The sequence below is a fragment of the Mya arenaria genome, chromosome 11 (genome assembly GCF_026914265.1).
Source record: "Mya arenaria isolate MELC-2E11 chromosome 11, ASM2691426v1".
Lineage (NCBI taxonomy): Eukaryota > Metazoa > Mollusca > Bivalvia > Myida > Myidae > Mya > Mya arenaria.
The window spans coordinates 53,330,548-53,351,385 of NC_069132.1; the positions used below are offsets into that span (position 1 = coordinate 53,330,548).

The 20,838-nt window shown below is 38.6% G+C and overlaps 1 protein-coding gene across 1 annotated transcript; it reads right to left on the reverse strand.

Annotated features, from left to right (window-relative positions):
- Nucleotides 1–826: 826 nt before the first annotated feature.
- On the reverse strand, nucleotides 827–20,468 carry LOC128209792 (calmodulin-like). The gene is made up of 5 exons (XM_052914001.1): nucleotides 20,316–20,468; nucleotides 15,849–15,987; nucleotides 14,604–14,717; nucleotides 9,946–10,101; nucleotides 827–1,100 (listed from the first exon to the last, which is right to left on the reverse strand). Exons 1-5 carry the CDS (start codon nucleotides 20,316–20,318, stop codon nucleotides 1,063–1,065), a joined length of 450 nt encoding a protein of 149 aa, XP_052769961.1. The 5' UTR covers nucleotides 20,319–20,468; the 3' UTR covers nucleotides 827–1,062.
- Nucleotides 20,469–20,838: the final 370 nt, after the last annotated feature.

Genomic DNA, 20,838 nt, shown 5'->3' on the forward strand with positions numbered 1-20,838 from the left:
GCAAAAAGGTGACATTTATGATTTTTTTCTCGTTGCCAGGACTTAGTGACACTTTCCCACAACTTAGTATGTCGTGGCCACGGCTTTCTACCTGGTTCCACGGCTGAGTATATCGTGGTGACGATTTACTATCTTGTTCCCATGACTTAGTTTTCCCTCACCCCAGAAAAGTAGGTCCAAATATTTGACCATGCTGGAAATCATTATTTAAGTCCTGAAAAAAAAACTATTAAAACAATACCAAACTCATATTCAAATTTGAAGGAAACCTGGAGCGTGACGTCAACTGTTACTTAAAGGTTCAAGCTTATGTTGTTGTTGTTTTTAATTCACCTTTTTATAACGAAATAAAGTGTGGAAAATCTTAGGAGTATTTAAACTAAGAAAACTACAACTGGAACCCTTCATCAAATGTTGATATTTGCTCAAATAAGTATCGTCTTTAAAGACCAATATTTTCAACAGTGTTATAGCCGGCTTTCAGCGATTTCGTTGTGACGTGATTGGATGATTGACATTATCACGTGATATTATCAATTTACTGTTCTAAGGTCAAAAAGGTCATCTCTGTTGTATTGTGGCCTAGTGGTTAAGGCATCTGTTTTCAAATTATGTTTTCTCGATCTTACCGGCACGGATTCGGAAACCAATAAAAACAAAATATTATTTTATACTTAAATTGTATTCCTTTTTGTCAATTTCTATATCATGGAGTAAAATAGTGATAAAGCAGGTGTTTTCAGGTACATTACCGGACACTTTAATGTTTGGTCCAAAACATGAGCGAGTCCCTTTAAATATAAACTAATAAAGACAAAACGTTGAACAGCTTTAATAAATATTTTATTTTCAGTTTCAACAAAGCAAAATTATTAAGCACCCAATGGGCGATTTTATGTGCATTTCTATGGTAGAAGCATACAAAAAACTGGTTAAAACTTGAAGTTTGATTCAACAACAACAACAACAACTAAAAAGATAAGTATTTCTAAAATAATAAGTTCAAATGGATAATAATGTTTAGGGGAACTCGAATAATTGCTGAATGCTTATTTCACGTATTTATCCAATAATTCCATCCATGAAAAGCTTGGCCAATTCTGAAAAATGGGGAAAAAATGATAATACATGAAAATTGAACAAATTTTTATTCAACGATGTGATTGTTGCATTACTCCATGGCAAACCTTAGTGGCGAAATTAATACTGATTTGCCTAACACACATATGTCGCACTAATCTTAACCTAATGTTTGAAAATATTAAAAAAAAAAAACCACTCCACAAACGAGCGGCGACTTTTTTTTTCGTTTTTCGACGGACGCTTATATTTTGAACACGATCTTTTTTTATTATTTCGGCCGGTAAAGTGTTTTAATCGCGTTTGTTTTAATATCATTTTTTTTTATTTACCATAGGTATCTACCTTATGTTTGCGGTTATGTCGCCTGGTATATTACCGGCGTAATCTACCTTATGTTTGCGGTTCTGTCGCCTGGTCTATTACGTGCGTAATCTACCTTATGTTTGCGGTTCTGTCGCCTGGTCTATTACCAGCGCAATCTACCTTATGTTTGCGGTTCTGTCGCATGGTCTATTACCAGCGCAATCTACCTTATGTTTGCGGTTCTGTCGCATGGTCTATTACCGGCGTAATCTTCCTTATGTTTGCGGTTCTGTCGCATGGTCTATTACCTGCGTAATCTTCCTTATGTTTGCGGTTCTGTCGCATGGTCTATTACCAGCGTAATCCTCCTTATCTTTGCGGTTCTGTCGCATGGTCTATTACCAGCATAATCTACCTTATCTTTGCGGTTCTGTCGCATAGTCTATTACCAGCGTAATCTTCCTTATGTTTGCGGTTCTGTCGCATGGTCTATTACCTGCGTAATCTTCCTTATGTTTGCGGTTCTGTCGCATGGTCTATTACCTGCGTAATCTTCCTTATCTTTGCGGTTCTGTCGCATGGTCTATTACCTGCGTAATCTTCCTTATCTTTGCGGTTCTGTCGTATAGTCTATTACCAGCATAATCTACCTTATCTTTGCGGTTCTGTCGCCTGGTCTATTACCTGCATAATCTACCTTATCTTTGCGGTTCTGTCGCATAGTCTATTACCAGCATAATCTACCTTATGTTTGCGGTTCTGTCGCATGGTCTATTACCAGCATAATCTACCTTATCTTTGCGGTTCTGTCGCATAGTCTATTACCAGCATAATCTACCTTATCTTTGCGGTTCTGTCGCATAGTCTATTACCAGCGTAATCTACCTTATCTTTGCGGTTCTGTCGCATAGTCTATTCCCAGCATAATCTACCTTATCTTTGCGGTTCTGTCGCCTGGTCTATTACCAGCGTAATCTTCCTTATCTTTGCGGTTCTGTCGCCTGGTCTATTACCAGCATAATCTTCCTTATCTTTGCGGTTCTGTCGCCTGGTCTATTACCAGCGTAATCTTCCTTATCTTTGCGGTTCTGTCGCATAGTCTATTACCAGCATAATCTTCCTTATCTTTGCGGTTCTGTCGCCTGGTCTATTACCAGCATAATCTACCTTATCTTTGCGGTTCTGTCGCATGGTCTATTACCAGCGTAATCTTCCTTATCTTTGCGGTTCTGTCGCATGGTCTATTACCAGCATAATCTACCTTATCTTTGCGGTTCTGTCGCCTGGTCTATTACCAGCGTAATCTTCCTTATCTTTGCGGTTCCATCGCCTGGTCTATAACGTGCGTAATCTACCTTATGTTTGCGGTTCTGTCGCAAAGTCTATTACCTGCGTAATCTTCCTTATCTTTGCGGTTCTGTCGCAAGGTCTATTACCTGCGTAATCTTCCTTATCTTTGCGGTTCTGTCGCCTGGTCTATTACCAGCGTAATCTTCCTTATCTTTGCGGTTCTGTCGCAAGGTCTATTACCAGCATAATCTACCTTATGTTTGCGGTTCTGTCGCAAGGTCTATTACCTGCGTAATCTACCTTATGTTTGCGGTTCTGTCGCAAGGTCTATTACCAGCATAATCTACCTTATGTTTGCGGTTCTGTCGCAAGGTCTATTACCAGCATAATCTACCTTATGTTTGCGGTTCTGTCGCAAGGTCTATTACCAGCATAATCTACCTTATGTTTGCGGTTCTGTCGCAAGGTCTATTACCTGCGTAATCTTCCTTATCTTTGCGGTTCTGTCGCCTGGTCTATTACCAGCATAATCTACCTTATCTTTGCGGTTCTGTCGCATGGTCTATTACCTGCGTAATCTTCCTTATCTTTGCGGTTCTGTCGCATGGTCTATTACCAGCATAATCTTCCTTATCTTTGCGGTTCTGTCGCATGGTCTATTACCAGCGTAATCTTCCTTATCTTTGCGGTTCTGTCGCCTGGTCTATTACCAGCGTAATCTTCCTTATCTTTGCGGTTCTGTCGCAAGGTCTATTACCAGCATAATCTACCTTATGTTTGCGGTTCTGTCGCAAGGTCTATTACCTGCGTAATCTACCTTATGTTTGCGGTTCTGTCGCAAGGTCTATTACCAGCATAATCTACCTTATGTTTGCGGTTCTGTCGCATGGTCTATTACCAGCATAATCTTCCTTATCTTTGCGGTTCTGTCGCCTGGTCTATTACCAGCGTAATCTTCCTTATCTTTGCGGTTCTGTCGCATGGTCTATTACCAGCATAATCTTCCTTATCTTTGCGGTTCTGTCGCATGGTCTATTACCAGCATAATCTACCTTATGTTTGCGGTTCTGTCGCATGGTCTATTACCAGCATAATCTTCCTTATCTTTGCGGTTCTGTCGCATGGTCTATTACCAGCATAATCTACCTTATCTTTGCGGTTCTGTCGCATGGTCTATTACCAGCATAATCTACCTTATGTTTGCGGTTCTGTCGCATGGTCTATTACCAGCATAATCTTCCTTATGTTTGCGGTTCTGTCGCATGGTCTATTACCAGCATAATCTACCTTATCTTTGCGGTTCTGTCGCATGGTCTATTACCAGCATAATCTGCCTTATGTTTGCGGTTCAGTCGCATGGTCTATTACCAGCGTAATCTTCCTTATCTTTGCGGTTCTGTCGCATGGTCTATTACCAGCATAATCTTCCTTATCTTTGCGGTTCTGTCGCATGGTCTATTACCAGCGTAATCTTCCTTATCTTTGCGGTTCTGTCGCATGGTCTATTACCAGCATAATCTTCCTTATCTTTGCGGTTCTGTCGCATGGTCTATTACCAGCATAATCTTCCTTATCTTTGCGGTTCTGTCGCCTGGTCTATTACCAGCGTAATCTTCCTTATCTTTGCGGTTCTGTCGCAAGGTCTATTACCAGCATAATCTACCTTATGTTTGCGGTTCTGTCGCAAGGTCTATTACCTGCGTAATCTACCTTATGTTTGCGGTTCTGTCGCAAGGTCTATTACCAGCATAATCTACCTTATGTTTGCGGTTCTGTCGCATGGTCTATTACCAGCGTAATCTACCTTATCTTTGCGGTTCTGTCGCATGGTCTATTACCAGCATAATCTACCTTATCTTTGCGGTTCTGTCGCCTGGTCTATTACCAGCGTAATCTTCCTTATCTTTGCGGTTCTGTCGCATAGTCTATTACCAGCATAATCTACCTTATGTTTGCGGTTCTGTCGCCTGGTCTATGTTTGCGGTTCAGTCGCATGGTCTATGTTTGCGGTTCAGTCGCATGGTCTGTTACCAGCATAATCTACCTTATGTTTGAGGTTCCATCGCCTGGGTTGTTACCAGCGAAATCTACCTTATGTTTGCGGTTCCATCGCCTGATCTACTATGTGCGTAATCTACCTTATGTTTGAGGTTCCATCGCCTGGTCTATAACGTGCGTAATCTACCTTATGTTTGCGGTTCTGTCGCATGGTCTATTACCTGCGTAATCTTCCTTATGTTTGCGGTTCTGTCGCATAGTCTATTACCAGCATAATCTACCTTATGTTTGAGGTTCCATCGCCTGGTCTATAACGTGCGTAATCTACCTTATGTTTGCGGTTCTGTCGCATGGTCTATTACCTGCGTAATCTTCCTTATGTTTGCGGTTCTGTCGCATAGTCTATTACCAGCATAATCTACCTTATGTTTGAGGTTCCATCGCCTGGTCTATAACGTGCGTAATCTACCTTATGTTTGCGGTTCTGTCGCATGGTCTATTACCAGCGTAATCTTCCTTATCTTTGCGGTTCTGTCGCATGGTCTATTACCAGCATAATCTACCTTATCTTTGCGGTTCTGTCGCATGGTCTATTACCAGCGTAATCTACCTTATCTTTGCGGTTCTGTCGCATGGTCTATTACCTGCGTAATCAACCTTATCTTTGCGGTTCTGTCGCATGGTCTATTACCTGCGTAATCTACCTTATCTTTGCGGTTCTGTCGCATGGTCTATTACCAGCATAATCTACCTTATCTTTGCGGTTCTGTCGCATGGTCTATTACCAGCGTAATCTACCTTATCTTTGCGGTTCTGTCGCATGGTCTATTACCTGCGTAATCTACCTTATCTTTGCGGTTCTGTCGCATGGTCTATTACCAGCATAATCTACCTTATCTTTGCGGTTCTGTCGCCTGGTCTATTACCAGCGTAATCTACCTTATCTTTGCGGTTCTGTCGCATGGTCTATTACCAGCATAATCTACCTTATCTTTGCGGTTCTGTCGCATGGTCTATTACCAGCATAATCTACCTTATCTTTGCGGTTCTGTCGCATAGTCTATTACCAGCGTAATCTTCCTTATCTTTGCGGTTCTGTCGCATGGTCTATTACCAGCATAATCTACCTTATCTTTGCGGTTCTGTCGCATAGTCTATTACCAGCGTAATCTACCTTATCTTTGCGGTTCTGTCGCATGGTCTATTACCAGCGTAATCTACCTTATCTTTGCGGTTCTGTCGCATGGTCTATTACCAGCATAATCTACCTTATCTTTGCGGTTCTGTCGCATAGTCTATTACCAGCGTAATCTTCCTTATCTTTGCGGTTCTGTCGCATGGTCTATTACCAGCATAATCTACCTTATCTTTGCGGTTCTGTCGCATGGTCTATTACCTGCGTAATCTACCTTATCTTTGCGGTTCTGTCGCATGGTCTATTACCAGCATAATCTACCTTATCTTTGCGGTTCTGTCGCATGGTCTATTACCTGCGTAATCTACCTTATCTTTGCGGTTCTGTCGCATGGTCTATTACCAGCATAATCTACCTTATCTTTGCGGTTCTGTCGCATAGTCTATTACCAGCGTAATCTTCCTTATCTTTGCGGTTCTGTCGCATGGTCTATTACCAGCATAATCTACCTTATCTTTGCGGTTCTGTCGCATGGTCTATTACCTGCGTAATCTACCTTATCTTTGCGGTTCTGTCGCATGGTCTATTACCTGCGTAATCTACCTTATCTTTGCGGTTCTGTCGCATGGTCTATTACCAGCGTAGCCTACCTTATCTTTGCGGTTCTGTCGCATAGTCTATTACCAGCGTAATCTTCCTTATCTTTGCGGTTCTGTCGCATGGTCTATTACCAGCGTAATCTACCTTATCTTTGCGGTTCTGTCGCCTGGTCTATTACCAGCGTAATCTTCCTTATCTTTGCGGTTCTGTCGCCTGGTCTATTACCAGCGTAATCTTCCTTATCTTTGCGGTTCTGTCGCCTGGTCTATAACGTGCGTAATCTACCTTATCTTTGCGGTTCTGTCGCATGGTCTATTACCAGCATAATCTACCTTATCTTTGCGGTTCTGTCGCATGGTCTATTACCAGCGTAGCCTACCTTATGTTTGCGGTTCTGTCGCATGGTCTATTACCTGCGTAATCTTCCTTATGTTTGCGGTTCTGTCGCATGGTCTATTACCAGCGTAATCTTCCTTATGTTTGCGGTTCTGTCGCATGGTCTATTACCTGCGTAATCTTCCTTATGTTTGCGGTTCTGTCGCATGGTCTATTACCAGCGTAATCTACCTTATCTTTGCGGTTCTGTCGCATGGTCTATTACCAGCGTAATCTGCCTTATGTTTGCGGTTCTGTCGCATGGTCTATTACCAGCGTAATCTACCTTATCTTTGCGGTTCTTTTCGCATGGTCTATTACCAGCATAATCTACCTTATCTTTGCGGTTCTGTCGCATGGTCTATTACCTGCGTAATCTTCCTTATGTTTGCGGTTCTGTCGCATGGTCTATTACCAGCGTAATCTTCCTTATGTTTGCGGTTCTGTCGCATGGTCTATTACCTGCGTAATCTTCCTTATGTTTGCGGTTCTGTCGCATGGTCTATTACCAGCGTAATCTTCCTTATGTTTGCGGTTCTGTCGCATGGTCTATTACCAGCGTAATCTACCTTATCTTTGCGGTTCTGTCGCATGGCCTATTACCAGCGTAATCTTCCTTATGTTTGCGGTTCTGTCGCATGGTCTATTACCAGCATAATCTACCTTATCTTTGCGGTTCTGTCGCATGGTCTATTACCTGCGTAATCTTCCTTATGTTTGCGGTTCTGTCGCATGGTCTATTACCAGCGTAATCTTCCTTATGTTTGCGGTTCTGTCGCATGGTCTATTACCAGCGTAATCTACCTTATCTTTGCGGTTCTGTCGCATGGCCTATTACCTGCGTAATCTTCCTTATGTTTGCGGTCCTGTCGTATAGTCTATTACCAGCGTAATCTACCTTATGTTTGAGGTTCCATCGCCTGGTCTATAACGTGCGTAATCTACCTTATGTTTGCGGTTCAGTCGCCTGGTCTATGTTTGCGGTTCAGTCGCATGGTCTGTTACCAGCGTAATCTACCTTATGTTTGCGGTTCCATCGCCTGGTCTATTACGTGCGTAATCTACCTTATGTTTGCGGTTCTGTCGCATGGTCTATTACCAGCGTAATCTTCCTTATGTTTGCGGTTCTGTCGCATGGTCTATGTTTGCGGTTCAGTTGCATGGTCTAATACCAGCGAAATCTACCTTATGTTTGCGGTTCCATCGCCTGATCTACTATGTGCGTAATCTACCTTATGTTTGCGGTTCTGTCGCCTGGTCTATTACGTGCGTAATCTACCTTATGTTTGCGGTTCTGTCGCCTGGTCTATTACGTGCGTAATCTGCCTTATGTTTGCGGTTCAGTCGCCTGGTCTATGTTTGCGGTTCAGTTGCATGGTCTATGTTTGCGGTTCAGTCGCATGGTCTGTTACCAGCGAAATCTACCTTATGTTTGCGGTTCCATCGCCTGATCTACTATGTGCGTAATCTACCTTATGTTTGCGGTTCTGTCGCATGGTCTATTACGTGCGTAATCTGCCTTATGTTTGCGGTTCAGTCGCCTGGTCTATGTTTGCGGTTCAGTCGCATGGTCTATGACCAGCGTAATCTAGCTTATGTTTGCGGTTCAGTCGCATGGTCTATTACCAGCGCAATCTGCCTTATGTTTGCGGTTCCATCGCCTGGTCTATTACGTGCGTAATCTACCTTATGTTTGCGGTTCAGTCGCATGGTCTATTACCAGCGTAATCTACCTTATGTTTGCGGTTCCATCGCCTGGTCTATTACGTGCGTAATCTGTCTTATGTTTGCGGTTCAGTCGCATGGTCTATTACCAGCGTAATCTGCCTTATGTTTGCGGTTCAGTCGCATGGTCTATTACCAGCGTAATCTGCCTTATGTTTGCGGTTCAGTCGCATGGTCTATTAACAGCGTAATCTACCTTATCTTTGCGGTTCTGTCGCCTGGTCTATTACCAGCATAATCTTCCTTATCTTTGCGGTTCTGTCGCATAGTCTATTACCAGCATAATCTACCTTATCTTTGCGGTTCTGTCGCATGGTCTATTACCAGCATAATCTACCTTATCTTTGCGGTTCTGTCGCATGGTCTATTACCAGCATAATCTACCTTATCTTTGCGGTTCTGTCGCATGGTCTATTACCAGCATAATCTTCCTTATCTTTGCGGTTCTGTCGCATGGTCTATTACCAGCGTAATCTGCCTTATGTTTGCGGTTCTGTCGTCTGTTCTATTACCTGCGTAATATGCCTTATGTTTGCGGTTCTGTCTTTTACCGGCGTAATCTACCTTATGTTTGCGGTTCTGTCGCATGGTCTATTACCAGCATAATCTTCCTTATCTTTGCGGTTCTGTCGCATGGTCTATTACCAGCATAATCTACCTTATCTTTGCGGTTCTGTCGCATGGTCTATTACCAGCATAATCTTCCTTATCTTTGCGGTTCTGTCGCATGGTCTATTACCAGCGTAATCTGCCTTATGTTTGCGGTTCTGTCGTCTGTTCTATTACCTGCGTAATATGCCTTATGTTTGCGGTTCTGTCTTTTACCGGCGTAATCTACCTTATGTTTGCGGTTCTGTCGCAAGGTCTATTACCAGCGTAATCTGCCTTATGTTTGCGGTTCTGTCGTCTGTTCTATTACCTGCGTAATATGCCTTATGTTTGCGGTTCTGTCGCAAGGTCTATTACCGGCGTAAGTTACCTTATGTTTTCAGTTCTGTCGCCTGGGCTATTACTTCCGTAATCTACCTTATGTTGGCGGGTCTGTCGCATTGTCTATTACCAGCGTAATCTACCATATGTTTGGGATTCTGTCGCATAGTTTATTACCGGCGTTATATACCATATGTTTGCGATTCTGTCGCAAAGTCTATTACCTGCGTAATCAACCTTATGTTTGCGGTTCTGTCGCATAGTCTATTACCTGCGTAATCAACCTTATGTTTGCGGTTCTGTCGCATAGTCTATTACCTGCGTAATCAACCTTATCTTTGCGGTTCTGTCGCAAAGTCTATTACCTGCGTAATCAACCTTATGTTTGCGGTTCTGTCGCATAGTCTATTACCTGCGTAATCAACCTTATGTTTGCGGTTCTGTCGCAAAGTCTATTACCTGCGTAATCAACCTTATGTTTGCGGTTCTGTCGCATAGTCTATTACCTGCGTAATCCAGTTTTCCATCTTGATTTCCTCCTTCTCCAGTGTCACCTTGTTGGATCAGCGATTCGATGAACTCTTCGTCATTGTGATCGTCCGAACCAAGTAGATCGTCTTGCATCTTGATAATCTTTTTCAGTTCTTCTGCACTTATTGTACCTATACATATTGAAAACCACTGAACATGTTCACATGTTGCATGCAAGAGAAAGTGTGTACAGTCGAACCCCGATGGCTCGAACTCGAGGCACCGGCGAAAATACCTCGAGCCTCGGAAAATTCGAGCCAAACGGTATTTTACCTTTAGTATAAATAAATCGGTCATTTACATCTAGTTCGAGCTAACGAGAATTTCGAGCCAAGCGAGTTCGAGCCAACGGGGATCGACTGTATGCAGGTTTTATACAGTTAACCGATTGTTCAGAACTTTGTCACATTTAATAACGTTGTTAAACGGTATCGTTGCTACTTATAAAGGTGATTTACATACATGTATATTTTTTTGTGTTCGTAGATTTTGATAATACAAGCATTGCTGAATCAGTTATTTTAATATTATGACAAATGATCGTATATCACATGTGTGTCAATGAAACTTTGATAGTATTCAGTGGCGTAGCTATATATTGACATTGGCCTACACTTTTTTTTGAAAAAAATGACAAAATTTAAATAAACCCAAACTGCAATAAAAACTAATAGCTGCTCCAACACTTTTAACAACTCAAAAGGTTGTTTTATTTCATGTATTACCAAAACAAGTTTGGTGTTTATTGCTTGATTTTATTGTAATCATTGCGTACATAATTAAGTGTGTGTAATGTGCATATAAAATGTAAGATGTAATTGTGCTTTTTCTCGCCTTGAATGCTCCGAAATTGCACCATTTTGCTTCTAATTTAGAGAGAAATCTTGTGGGGGTAGGGGGGGGTCTTATCCCCAAAATCACCTACAACCATCGGGCCTACAATTTTAAGGCCTAGCTACGCCCCTGTAGCCTATAGTCACTATTACAGATTTGAAAGTTTACAATCCAACTAGTAACGTTGTTAACTTTAACAATATTCTGAACAATCGGTGCAACATTTATATCATTATTCACAGGCATCTGAATCATGTTTGTCACTAAAATGTTGTTTAAAACCATTTTGGGTACATACAATGAGATAAACAACACATCTGAAGATATTTAGTTTCTTTTTTGTATATCAAAGACACTAAATATCTTCAGATGTGTTGTTTATTTCATTGTATGTACCCAAAATGGTTTTAAACAACATTTTAGTGACAAACAATGATTCAGATGCCTGTGTAATTATTGTACCGACTGTCAGACAGTGTCCGGCTAAAAAAAATGTCGCTGAAAAACATATGACCAAAAGCCAAAAGCTTAAAAAAATATACTACTACAACTATCTAGTGATTTTATATTTTTTAAGTTTATATTAAGTTACTGCTTTATTATGAGAGTTAAATTATTCTTGCATACCGGACGTGTGTTTCCGGTCATGTGACCAGTGCTGGAAAAACCCATCTTACATACCCCATGTAAGATGAGTCACGCGCAACAACGCGCCACTTCTTATTTCTTTTATTGTATTGTGTATGAAAAATATATTATGCCATTTCAATAAAGCACAATCAAATATATATATGTTTGCAAGACTTTTAATAAAGATTGAAAATAAATAATCGTAAAAAACGCAATTTTTAGTTATTTAAAATTACTGCGCTCTATGACGTCAGTAAACAACGTCGCACGCGCTTTTTGGTGTAATTGTACAAAATTTCGTTTTCTACGTCATTTTTTCCACAAATTGATAAATTAAGATATGCAAGAAAAAATATCAATCATGTGTTTCCGGTACAGATAGAAAATCCGACCCTCGGGCACGCTGCGTGGCCGGTAACTCGGCAAGCCTCGTTACCGGCTTACGCACGTGCCCTCGGGTCGGATTTTTCTATCTGTACCGGAAACACATGATAGATACTAATAATGTCCCATATATTAACTATGGCGCACCATTTTCATCAAGGTCGCTTAAAGCCGAGATTAGTGTCGAAATAGAGGTGTACCTATACACATAAAGTTGCTGATGCAAAGTATACTAGAGTATATACACACACATCCATTGATAATAATGAACTCCTGCTTTGGTGGCATATGACCTGAAATACATTTAGTGATATTTAACCTATTTTTTCTTCAGATTTATCAAAGGGGTCACTCCTACCAACGATATCAAAATTAACTAATGCATAACTGCAGTTTAAAAATGTCAGAAAATCTCGAAAGGCCTATTAGCTTAAAGTTCAAAAACTTCGATTTGATCGAAAAATTGTAACAAAATCACGCAGCCTACATGCAGATTACCCTCCAAAGATTCAATAGCAACCAGAATTCTTATATGAACATGCGTCTAGTTGACGAAATTTGTTCAAGTTTCCGAATATCCCCAAAAAAATTGACACAGTACTCCGGTTAACGGATCGACACTATGCACAGTTTAAAGGGATTGTATTCCTGAAGTGAGGTACATTCCCTTTAAATGACTGTGTACACACATATGTTTCGAGGTACACTGTATTAAATAGTAATTATAGGTTTTCACCTCAATCGGAACTCCTCGGCCATTTTTATCAAAAACAACCTCGGATGTATTTGGACGGTTTACATACTCAGAAATAGGTTTGTTTAAGTCCGCTGCAAGTAGATCGCGTAGTAATTTAATTTCAGCGGTTAAACTTAATGACTTAACTCTTGGGAATCTTAATTATGTTTGCCGTAATACTCTTCACTGGCAATCAATTTAAACTTAGATCAATAAATACAACTCTAAAACACTACATTTAATTAATGATATAATTCAAAAATTTTATTCAACTGATGTACCGGCATACATCCGAGGTTGTTTTCGATAAAAATGGCCGAGGAGTTCCGAATTGGTTTCACCTCTTATGTAATACACAACAACTAGTGGAAGATCACCTTTGATACAAATGGCGCGTAATACTTAGTGACATGTGACCTAAAAGTTTGCATTTTTATTTCAGTGTAAACCGTTGTTGGTAGTGACATCTTAAGAAAATATAAATACTTTTAGGTCACATGTCACTGAAATATAATGATCATATGACACTAAAGGAAACAGCAGGAGTTCGTTCCTTTCACAACACTTTGATTAAGTGTGTGTATACCACGTGATAAATTGCGTCATAAATGCTACATCGGAAGGCAATATTTTGCTTCGAATGAAGACTTAAAACAAAGATAACTTCACTATTTCTTCACCATTTTAAATGAAATATAGCACAGTCTACGCCGCTTACAGAGCCCCGCCTTCGGTCTTTGACCAGATTGCGAGTTTAGTTTTTCATCAAACGGCCGTCTGACGTTTGTCGAAGTATTTGATGACACTAATCACCTTATCAAACTTCTTTAATAACACGAAGGCGGGGCTCTGGAAGCGGCATAGACTGCCCTTTGTTTTATTTAAAATGGTGTAGTAAAAGAAAAGTTATCTTTAATTTAAGTCTTTATTTTAGGAAAAATGTTGCCTTCAGACGTAGCATACATGACGTAATTTATCACGTGGTATACACACACTGGGATTTAACCCCTTCGCATCAAACGTTCGACGTCCAGTCCAAGAAATATTACACAACGATGTGGTTTATAATTATGATATTATTAGGACCAGCCAGTCAGTCTCGCGAAAGTGTATTCGTCCGAGGCGTTAGCCGATGTCCTTTCAACTTTCACCCTTTGGGGCTGACTGGCCGGTCCTTATAATGTCATATGTTGTGTGTCATATTTCTTATATTATACTAAATATTTAACATTACCTTTCATTTTTTTTTAAATCGCTTTTGATGTATTTTATTAAAGATCGGAAAGCCGCACTCAGCAGTTTTATGACGTCAGCTGTCCATATTGTTTTTCAGAGAAGCCCGGACCGCCCCAAAATGCTATATGTACCGCTGTTGTTATAAAACTGTATTTTAATCAAAATATATATTGATATACAGACCGATCGACTTCATATATATATATATATATATATATATATATATATATATATATATATAAAGGAGGGAGACTGATTTATTTAGGGTTTTATATAGCGATGTATTATGTATCAATCATATTATGTAATTACAGTCAAAACTCGCTATTTCGAAGTCTTTGTAAGCTCTTGAATACTTCGAGATAACAAATGTAACCGAAATACAGAAAAAAATATAACTAAACCGAAAAAACAAAAACGAAACACTTTCGAAATTACAGAACAACGAGTTAACAGAGTTCGAAACAGCGTGTTTCAACTGTATAATCTATTGTAAAATGTATCAAATAAATCAGGTTAGGCCTAAAAATACATTTGGTTCGGGTAACCCGACCCTTCCTACGGAATAGGCGCCGACTATACCGTTTTTATAGTCAGTTTGAACAGTTTGAAAAAAAAAATGAAAAAAGAAAAAAAAAAAAAAATTAATTGCTTTTCAAGGAGATAACTTTAACACCATTCCGCTATGATGAAAATGACATTCTTATATAAACCTAATAAAAAAAACACTACCTACCCTACCTATTTTTGAAAAGGATGTTACCCTAACCAAACATTTTTTTTGGCCTTATCAAACTATTTGGAGATAATTACAATCCTCGTTTACGTCAAACTGTTTGAAAGCTTCTATGTACTCCTCTAAGGTTGGATCCGGAATTTGGCCCAGGAGCTCCGTGAACTGGTCATAGTCGATCGTGTCGTCATCACCTGCAAAAATATTTCAGACACATCAGATCAAAAATTGGCAGCGAATTATGCACCAATTTGAGCGCAATTTTCAAGCGTGTCCTGTTATTGCCATAGATGCGCACCATTACGGAATATTGTAGAATAATGCAACGCTAAAATTTTGACCAAGGATTGCATCATTAATATCTAATCCAATATAAAAAAATCACACATGTTCAAACAGAAATAGCATAGTGTTTTTATAAGTTAAGAAATATCTTCATATATTTTCTGTCAAATAAGTCCTTTAGATATAAACGTCACTTAATAGTTTGTTTACATCGGCTGTGATCCGTGTTGAACCATGTGAGAACCCCTTTAAGTCACGTGATTCCTTACCGTGATGTGTGCCTTTTCAACGATGAAAGGTGCCGCAAATGTATCGTACATGCAGTTTTTGAATGCCATGGCCATATTCATGAAAGGGTTTTAACCAATTCGGATAGACCCAAGCTTACCGAAAGGCAAAATTGCTCCAAGTGGCGGACCGAAATGTGCCAACTGGCAGGCGAAAAGGCAGAAATGTGCCAAATGACGGGGCGAAAATGCAGAAATGCCCCAAGTGGTGAGGCAAAAAGGCAGAAATGTGCCAAATGACGGGGCGAAAAGGCAGAAATATGCCAAATGGCGAGGCAAAAAGGCCGAAATGTGCCAAATAACGGGACAAAAAGGCAGAAATGCGCAAAGTGGCGGGACAAAAAGGCAGAAATTTGCCAATTGGCCCGGCGTAAATGCAGAAGTGCGCCAAGCGCGGTGCGGAAAGACAGAAATGCGCCCCACATTTTTGCGAATCTCGCCTCGTCACATGACGGATTTCATTATTGTCGCATTGTTTCAAAAAAATGCAAAAATAGCCATCAAATTAAACTCGAGATGCAAAAATAATTACATATCCGAAAATCAGCCCGAAGGACAGTTGAAACTCGCTATGTCGAACTCTGTTATCTCGATGTTCTGGTTCTGTGGAAACTTTTTTCTGTTTAATTATAAACCTTTGGTATTTCGGTTATATCGAATATTCGTTATCTCGAAGTATTCCCGAGGTCCCAACGACTTCGACATAACGAGTTTTGACTATTATGGAGTTCATCTCTAGAGCTACTGACTTACCCAGCTCCTTCTCCTCCCAGAAGAGACCTACACTCTGGGATATAGGGTTTTTGCCACAGTTGGTAAGGGCTTGGTAGGCTTGAACCTTTGTCGCTGCATTGTCTGGACAGATCTCGTTAAAGATTTCTTCTGGTGAGGTCTGGGAGAGAGTGGAAACGATTTATAATTTGGGAAGGGTTTAAAAATACAGTGAGAGTAAAAATGGTATTATTGAACTGGGGGTCGTTTTCAATAAGCATCATAGTTAACAATTATTAAACTAAGAGACAAGTTTTTTTTTCTATTTTTTCTAACAATGTTTGTACAACAAAGTTATGAAAATATGCAAAAAAGGCCAAAACAATATATGCATATAAATATTTAAATTTGTTGAAAAGTAGCGGGTATTTAAAATAATCGTTGTCAAAAATTACGAATTTTTCACTTAGTTGAAAATATTCACTAAGAGGATTATTGAATACCGCCCCTAATTGATAGAATTTTTCGATGAATTAATAAAATTAATAAAATGACGTGATTGAATGTGTGTTTTGTAGTAATATTCCATCCATTCCGATTACAGTAGTGAAAAGGGAAGGAACTCCAATCTAGTATGTTAGGAACCAGTCTCCGACGCAGTGATCTCCCTTCACGAGCAGAGAATTTCTTTTCTACAAAGATATCTGTATTGTAGTTAATATTCTTTGAACTTTGCATTCGATGACGTTGTTTAAAGAAATATTTTTCTTTATTTCTTAAGGAATGAATTGCGGGCTTGATGTCATTATCGGGGTATGAACGCAATTGGGCTGGTCAAAGTGTGTGGAGTACTTTGACCAGCCCAATTGTGTTCATATCCCCGATAATGACATCAAGCCCGCAATTCATTACTTATATTTACACCAATGGTTCATTATTTAATTTAAGAATTGTTAAAAAAACTTAATTTCATTTAAAAAAGAATTTTCAGTAACCCATTCCTACCCATTCTGTAAATAGAACGACCCAGAGCATTTTTTTCAAATGACGTCACAATATCGCGGGAAAAGATCAACCACTTGAAATCACTTTTAAACGTAAAATTCAAACAGTTATGGCAACTACACATTTAAAATTTAAAAAACTAACACTTTCTAAAATGTTGATTTATATTTTACGGGACCTTCTGCCAAAATACAAACAATATCAAGATAAATATTTTTTCATGTATATTGTTATGCAATGAATTGCGATCCGAACATATCCGAAGATGTTGTGTTCATCGATTGATGAACGCAATTGCTGAAATGACGTTCATTTAAGGAATGGAAATTGAGGTGTAAATATAAATGAATGAAATTCAAACTTTTGGATTGACGTCACATGATCATCATCGCATAAAATGCGTGAAGGAACACTCGGAACTCTTCGGTCATTTTTATCGAAAACAACCTCGGATGTATTTGGACGGTTTACATACTCAAAAAGTGGTACGTTTAAGTCCGCTGCAAGTAGATCGCGTAGTAATTTTATTAAGCAGTTAAACTTTATGACTTAACTCTTGGGAATCTTAATGATGTTTGCAATAATTCACTTCACTGGCAATCAATTTAAACTAAGATCAATAAATACAACTCTAAAACAATACATTTAATTAATGATATAATTTAAAAAAAATACGAACTACTTTAACTGATGTACCGGCATACATCCGAGGTTGCTTTCGATAAAAATGGCCGAGGAGTTCCGAATGGATCATCATCGCATAAAATGCGTGACGGAAGTGATTAATGTACAGCAAAGGGAAGCAACAGCTGCGTGGAGTTTGGTAGATGTTGTCGTGAATGGCACGAAATTTTGAAGCAAAATGTTGGATGCTACAAACAACGTTCGTAAACTTACAGTGTCGCAGATATAAGTAGTAGCAAATTTCGGACCATCGAATGCTTTTACTTGAATTGTCTCGGATATCGGATATCGAAAGCTTTGAATCATCGAATATTTTCATTTGATTTGTGTCGGATGACGAATCATTGAATGATTTTATTTGACTTGTTGTGGATGTTTGATAATCGAATGCTTTCGTTTGAAATAGCGCAGATTTCGGATCGTCAAGTGCTTTCACTTGACTTGTCTCGGATGCGGTATCATCGACTGTCGTTTATTCTTTAAATAACATCTCAAAACGGTACGTTGTTTAAGCTCTTTGCTTCTAGCCGCACAGTAGCCTTGTCCGAATCGTCGAATGCTTTTATTCAAATTATCGCGAATGTCGAATAATCGAAAGTCGTATATTCGTTACTAGGCAACAGTACCTTACTAGACACGGAGAGCGTTTCCTGTTACACGGCCTTGGATAGAGCATTGTCATGTTAAAGTATGCTTTAAAGCTGCACTCTCACAGATTGAACGTTTTGACTTGTTTTTATTTTTTGTCTTGGAACGAGTCAATTTTTGCGAAAACCCACGGAAACCAGTTATATCAGAATGCTGACAAAAAATTAGATCGCAGATTTTATACTGAAGTTAAAAAAAATAATGTTTTGTGCATTTTTCTTAAACCGTTAGTAACGGTTTAAGCCATAAAGCATTAATTTTCGAACGGATATATGAATATCTGCGATCTGATCTTTTGTCACTAGTCTTATATCATTGGTTTGCAGAAATTTATGCAAATATTTGCTCTTTCCAAGACCAAAAATAAAAAAAGTTGTAAAAATGGTATATCTGTGAGAGTGTAGCTTTAAAGGCACAAAATAAATTAAATGCAAAAATATTTCATTTTTTTTATTTTAAATGCATTTTCGTGTTAAATTAATTTATCTTTTTTTCTAATGGTTGACTATTTCATTTTAAATATATAAAGTGATTTAGTAGAGCTCTTTCGATTTTCCCCGAATAATACCGAAAAGCACTACGCATCCTGAAAATTGCGAGTCTGGCTATTAAAACATCTAAGTCATTTTTCGATGAATAAAATTACACCGACTTTGTACTATATAAAAGACCTTATACAGATCTTTAAGCTACTTAAGTTTTTTTTTATGAAGTGGCATTTGAATAAATCTGGAAAGTATGTATAGCTATGAAAAGGGAAGGTCATGGGAAAGTGAAGTTGTATACGATGGAATAATTTATTCAATTTACTGCATTCATAAACATAATCATAAGTGTTACAAATGATTATATGTTTTACAACCATCATGTAAGACGCGGATCGTATTTGTACTACCTCTTAAGAAACTGTTAGTGTTCACGGCCTTCGACACGGTTAAACACTGGGCGCGGGCTGAGCCTGACAGTTATCATGGAACGAACAGATAGACAATGTCAATTACACGTTTATTACACTCAAACAACGAACAACGGTTCAACGAACAACTGTTCAACGTACTATATGTAACCTTTAACGTACTACCTTTAACGTACTACCTTAAAGGTACTATCTTTAACGTACTACCCTAAACGTACTACATTTAACGTACTACCCTAAACGTACTACCCTAAACGTACTACATTTAACGTACTACCCTAAACGTACTACCCTAAACGAACTACCGTTAACGTACTACCGTTAACGTACTACCCTAAACGTACTACCCTAAACGAACTACCGTTAACGTACTACCTTTAACGTACTACCTTTAACGTACTACCCTAAACGTACTACCCTAAACGAACTACCTTTAACATACTACCTTTAACGTACTACCTTTAACGTACTACCCTAAACATACTACCTTTAACGTACTACCTTTAACGTTCTACCTTTAACAAACAAAAAACAACAACAACAGTTACGGCTATTACTATATAAACGATAAGTCAGAGATCTTTTTGCGCAATGAAGGCAAACTTGAAATTTGGAGTGTTGTAGCCAGAAATATTCACTATAGGTCCAATGAAAAGTAGAATGAACCCCCCATGGAAACGGATCTAAAAATAGGGCCCCCAAATATGTATAATCAAGCCTACATTCTTACAATACTCGAAAGAGCACAGAGCAAGGGTGTGCACCCAGTCAGCAGTAAATATTGCTACATAAACACAACAAATAACAAAAAATGTCGGTATCAAACTGGGTCTCAGACCACCTAGTCTCCTTACATATATTATATGTTTAATATCGTAAAATGTAATAACCGACAATACAAGATTTGTGTCTGGAAAACATGGTGACAATGAATATGAGAACTCATTTTTTGTTTTAAAATCAACAAAAAGTCGGTGTTCGATCTTCACTTTTTATTATTTTAAAACAATGATGTTCCTTTTAAATTAAGACCTTATTAAACATGAGAACGACACCAGTGCGCTGTTTACTCCCGAATATGGCATTAGCATAAGTTATAACTATGTCTTTATATTATTATATTTGTTATAAATTATATACTTGATAATTGATATTAAATGTGGTAAAAATTTAAGCCATTTATTCTGTCCTCAGTATTAAGAGCAAATTATCGAAACCAAAAAATGTTATTAATAATTAAGAAAAATAAATCCTACCATGTCTGCAACTGATATATCCCAGGCTTTTAATGAATTCAAAAACACTTTGTGGTTCGATTAGCGATTTCCGATAACATTTCTATAATCAATGAAAAACTCCGTATTCAACCCTTTATTCTAACACTTCGCACATGAACGAGAATGTTTAGTGCAAACACATAGATATGATTAAAGCAATCAAAAGAAAACTCTCCTTTAAAGCTGCACTCTCACCGAGTTACCATTTTAACAACTTTTTCTATTTTTTGTCTTAGAAAGAGCATTTTTTTGCGTAAATATCTGTAAACCAATGATATAAGATTGCTGATGAAAATCAGATCGTAGATTTTCATATTTCCGTTCGAAAATTTATGTTTCATGGCTTAAACCTTTTACTAATGGTTTAAGAAAAATGCATAAAACATCAATTTTTGAACTTTAATATAAAAATCTGCGATCTGATCTTTTGTCAGCAGTCTTATATAACTGACTTCCATGCAAAAATTGGCTCGTTCCAAGACAAAAAAAATGAAATAGTTGT

What these genes read in the sequence shown, in the direction of transcription:
- LOC128209792 (XM_052914001.1), bottom strand. An exon ending in GTTTGACGTAAACGAGGATT is followed by an intron (nt 10,102 to 14,603) that starts GTAATTATCTCC and finishes CAATATGTATAG; the next exon opens with GTACAATAAGTGCAGAAGAA. An exon ending in TGGAAAACTGGATTACGCAG is followed by an intron (nt 1,101 to 9,945) that starts GTAATAGACTAT and finishes CCCATTTTTCAG; the next exon opens with AATTGGCCAAGCTTTTCATG.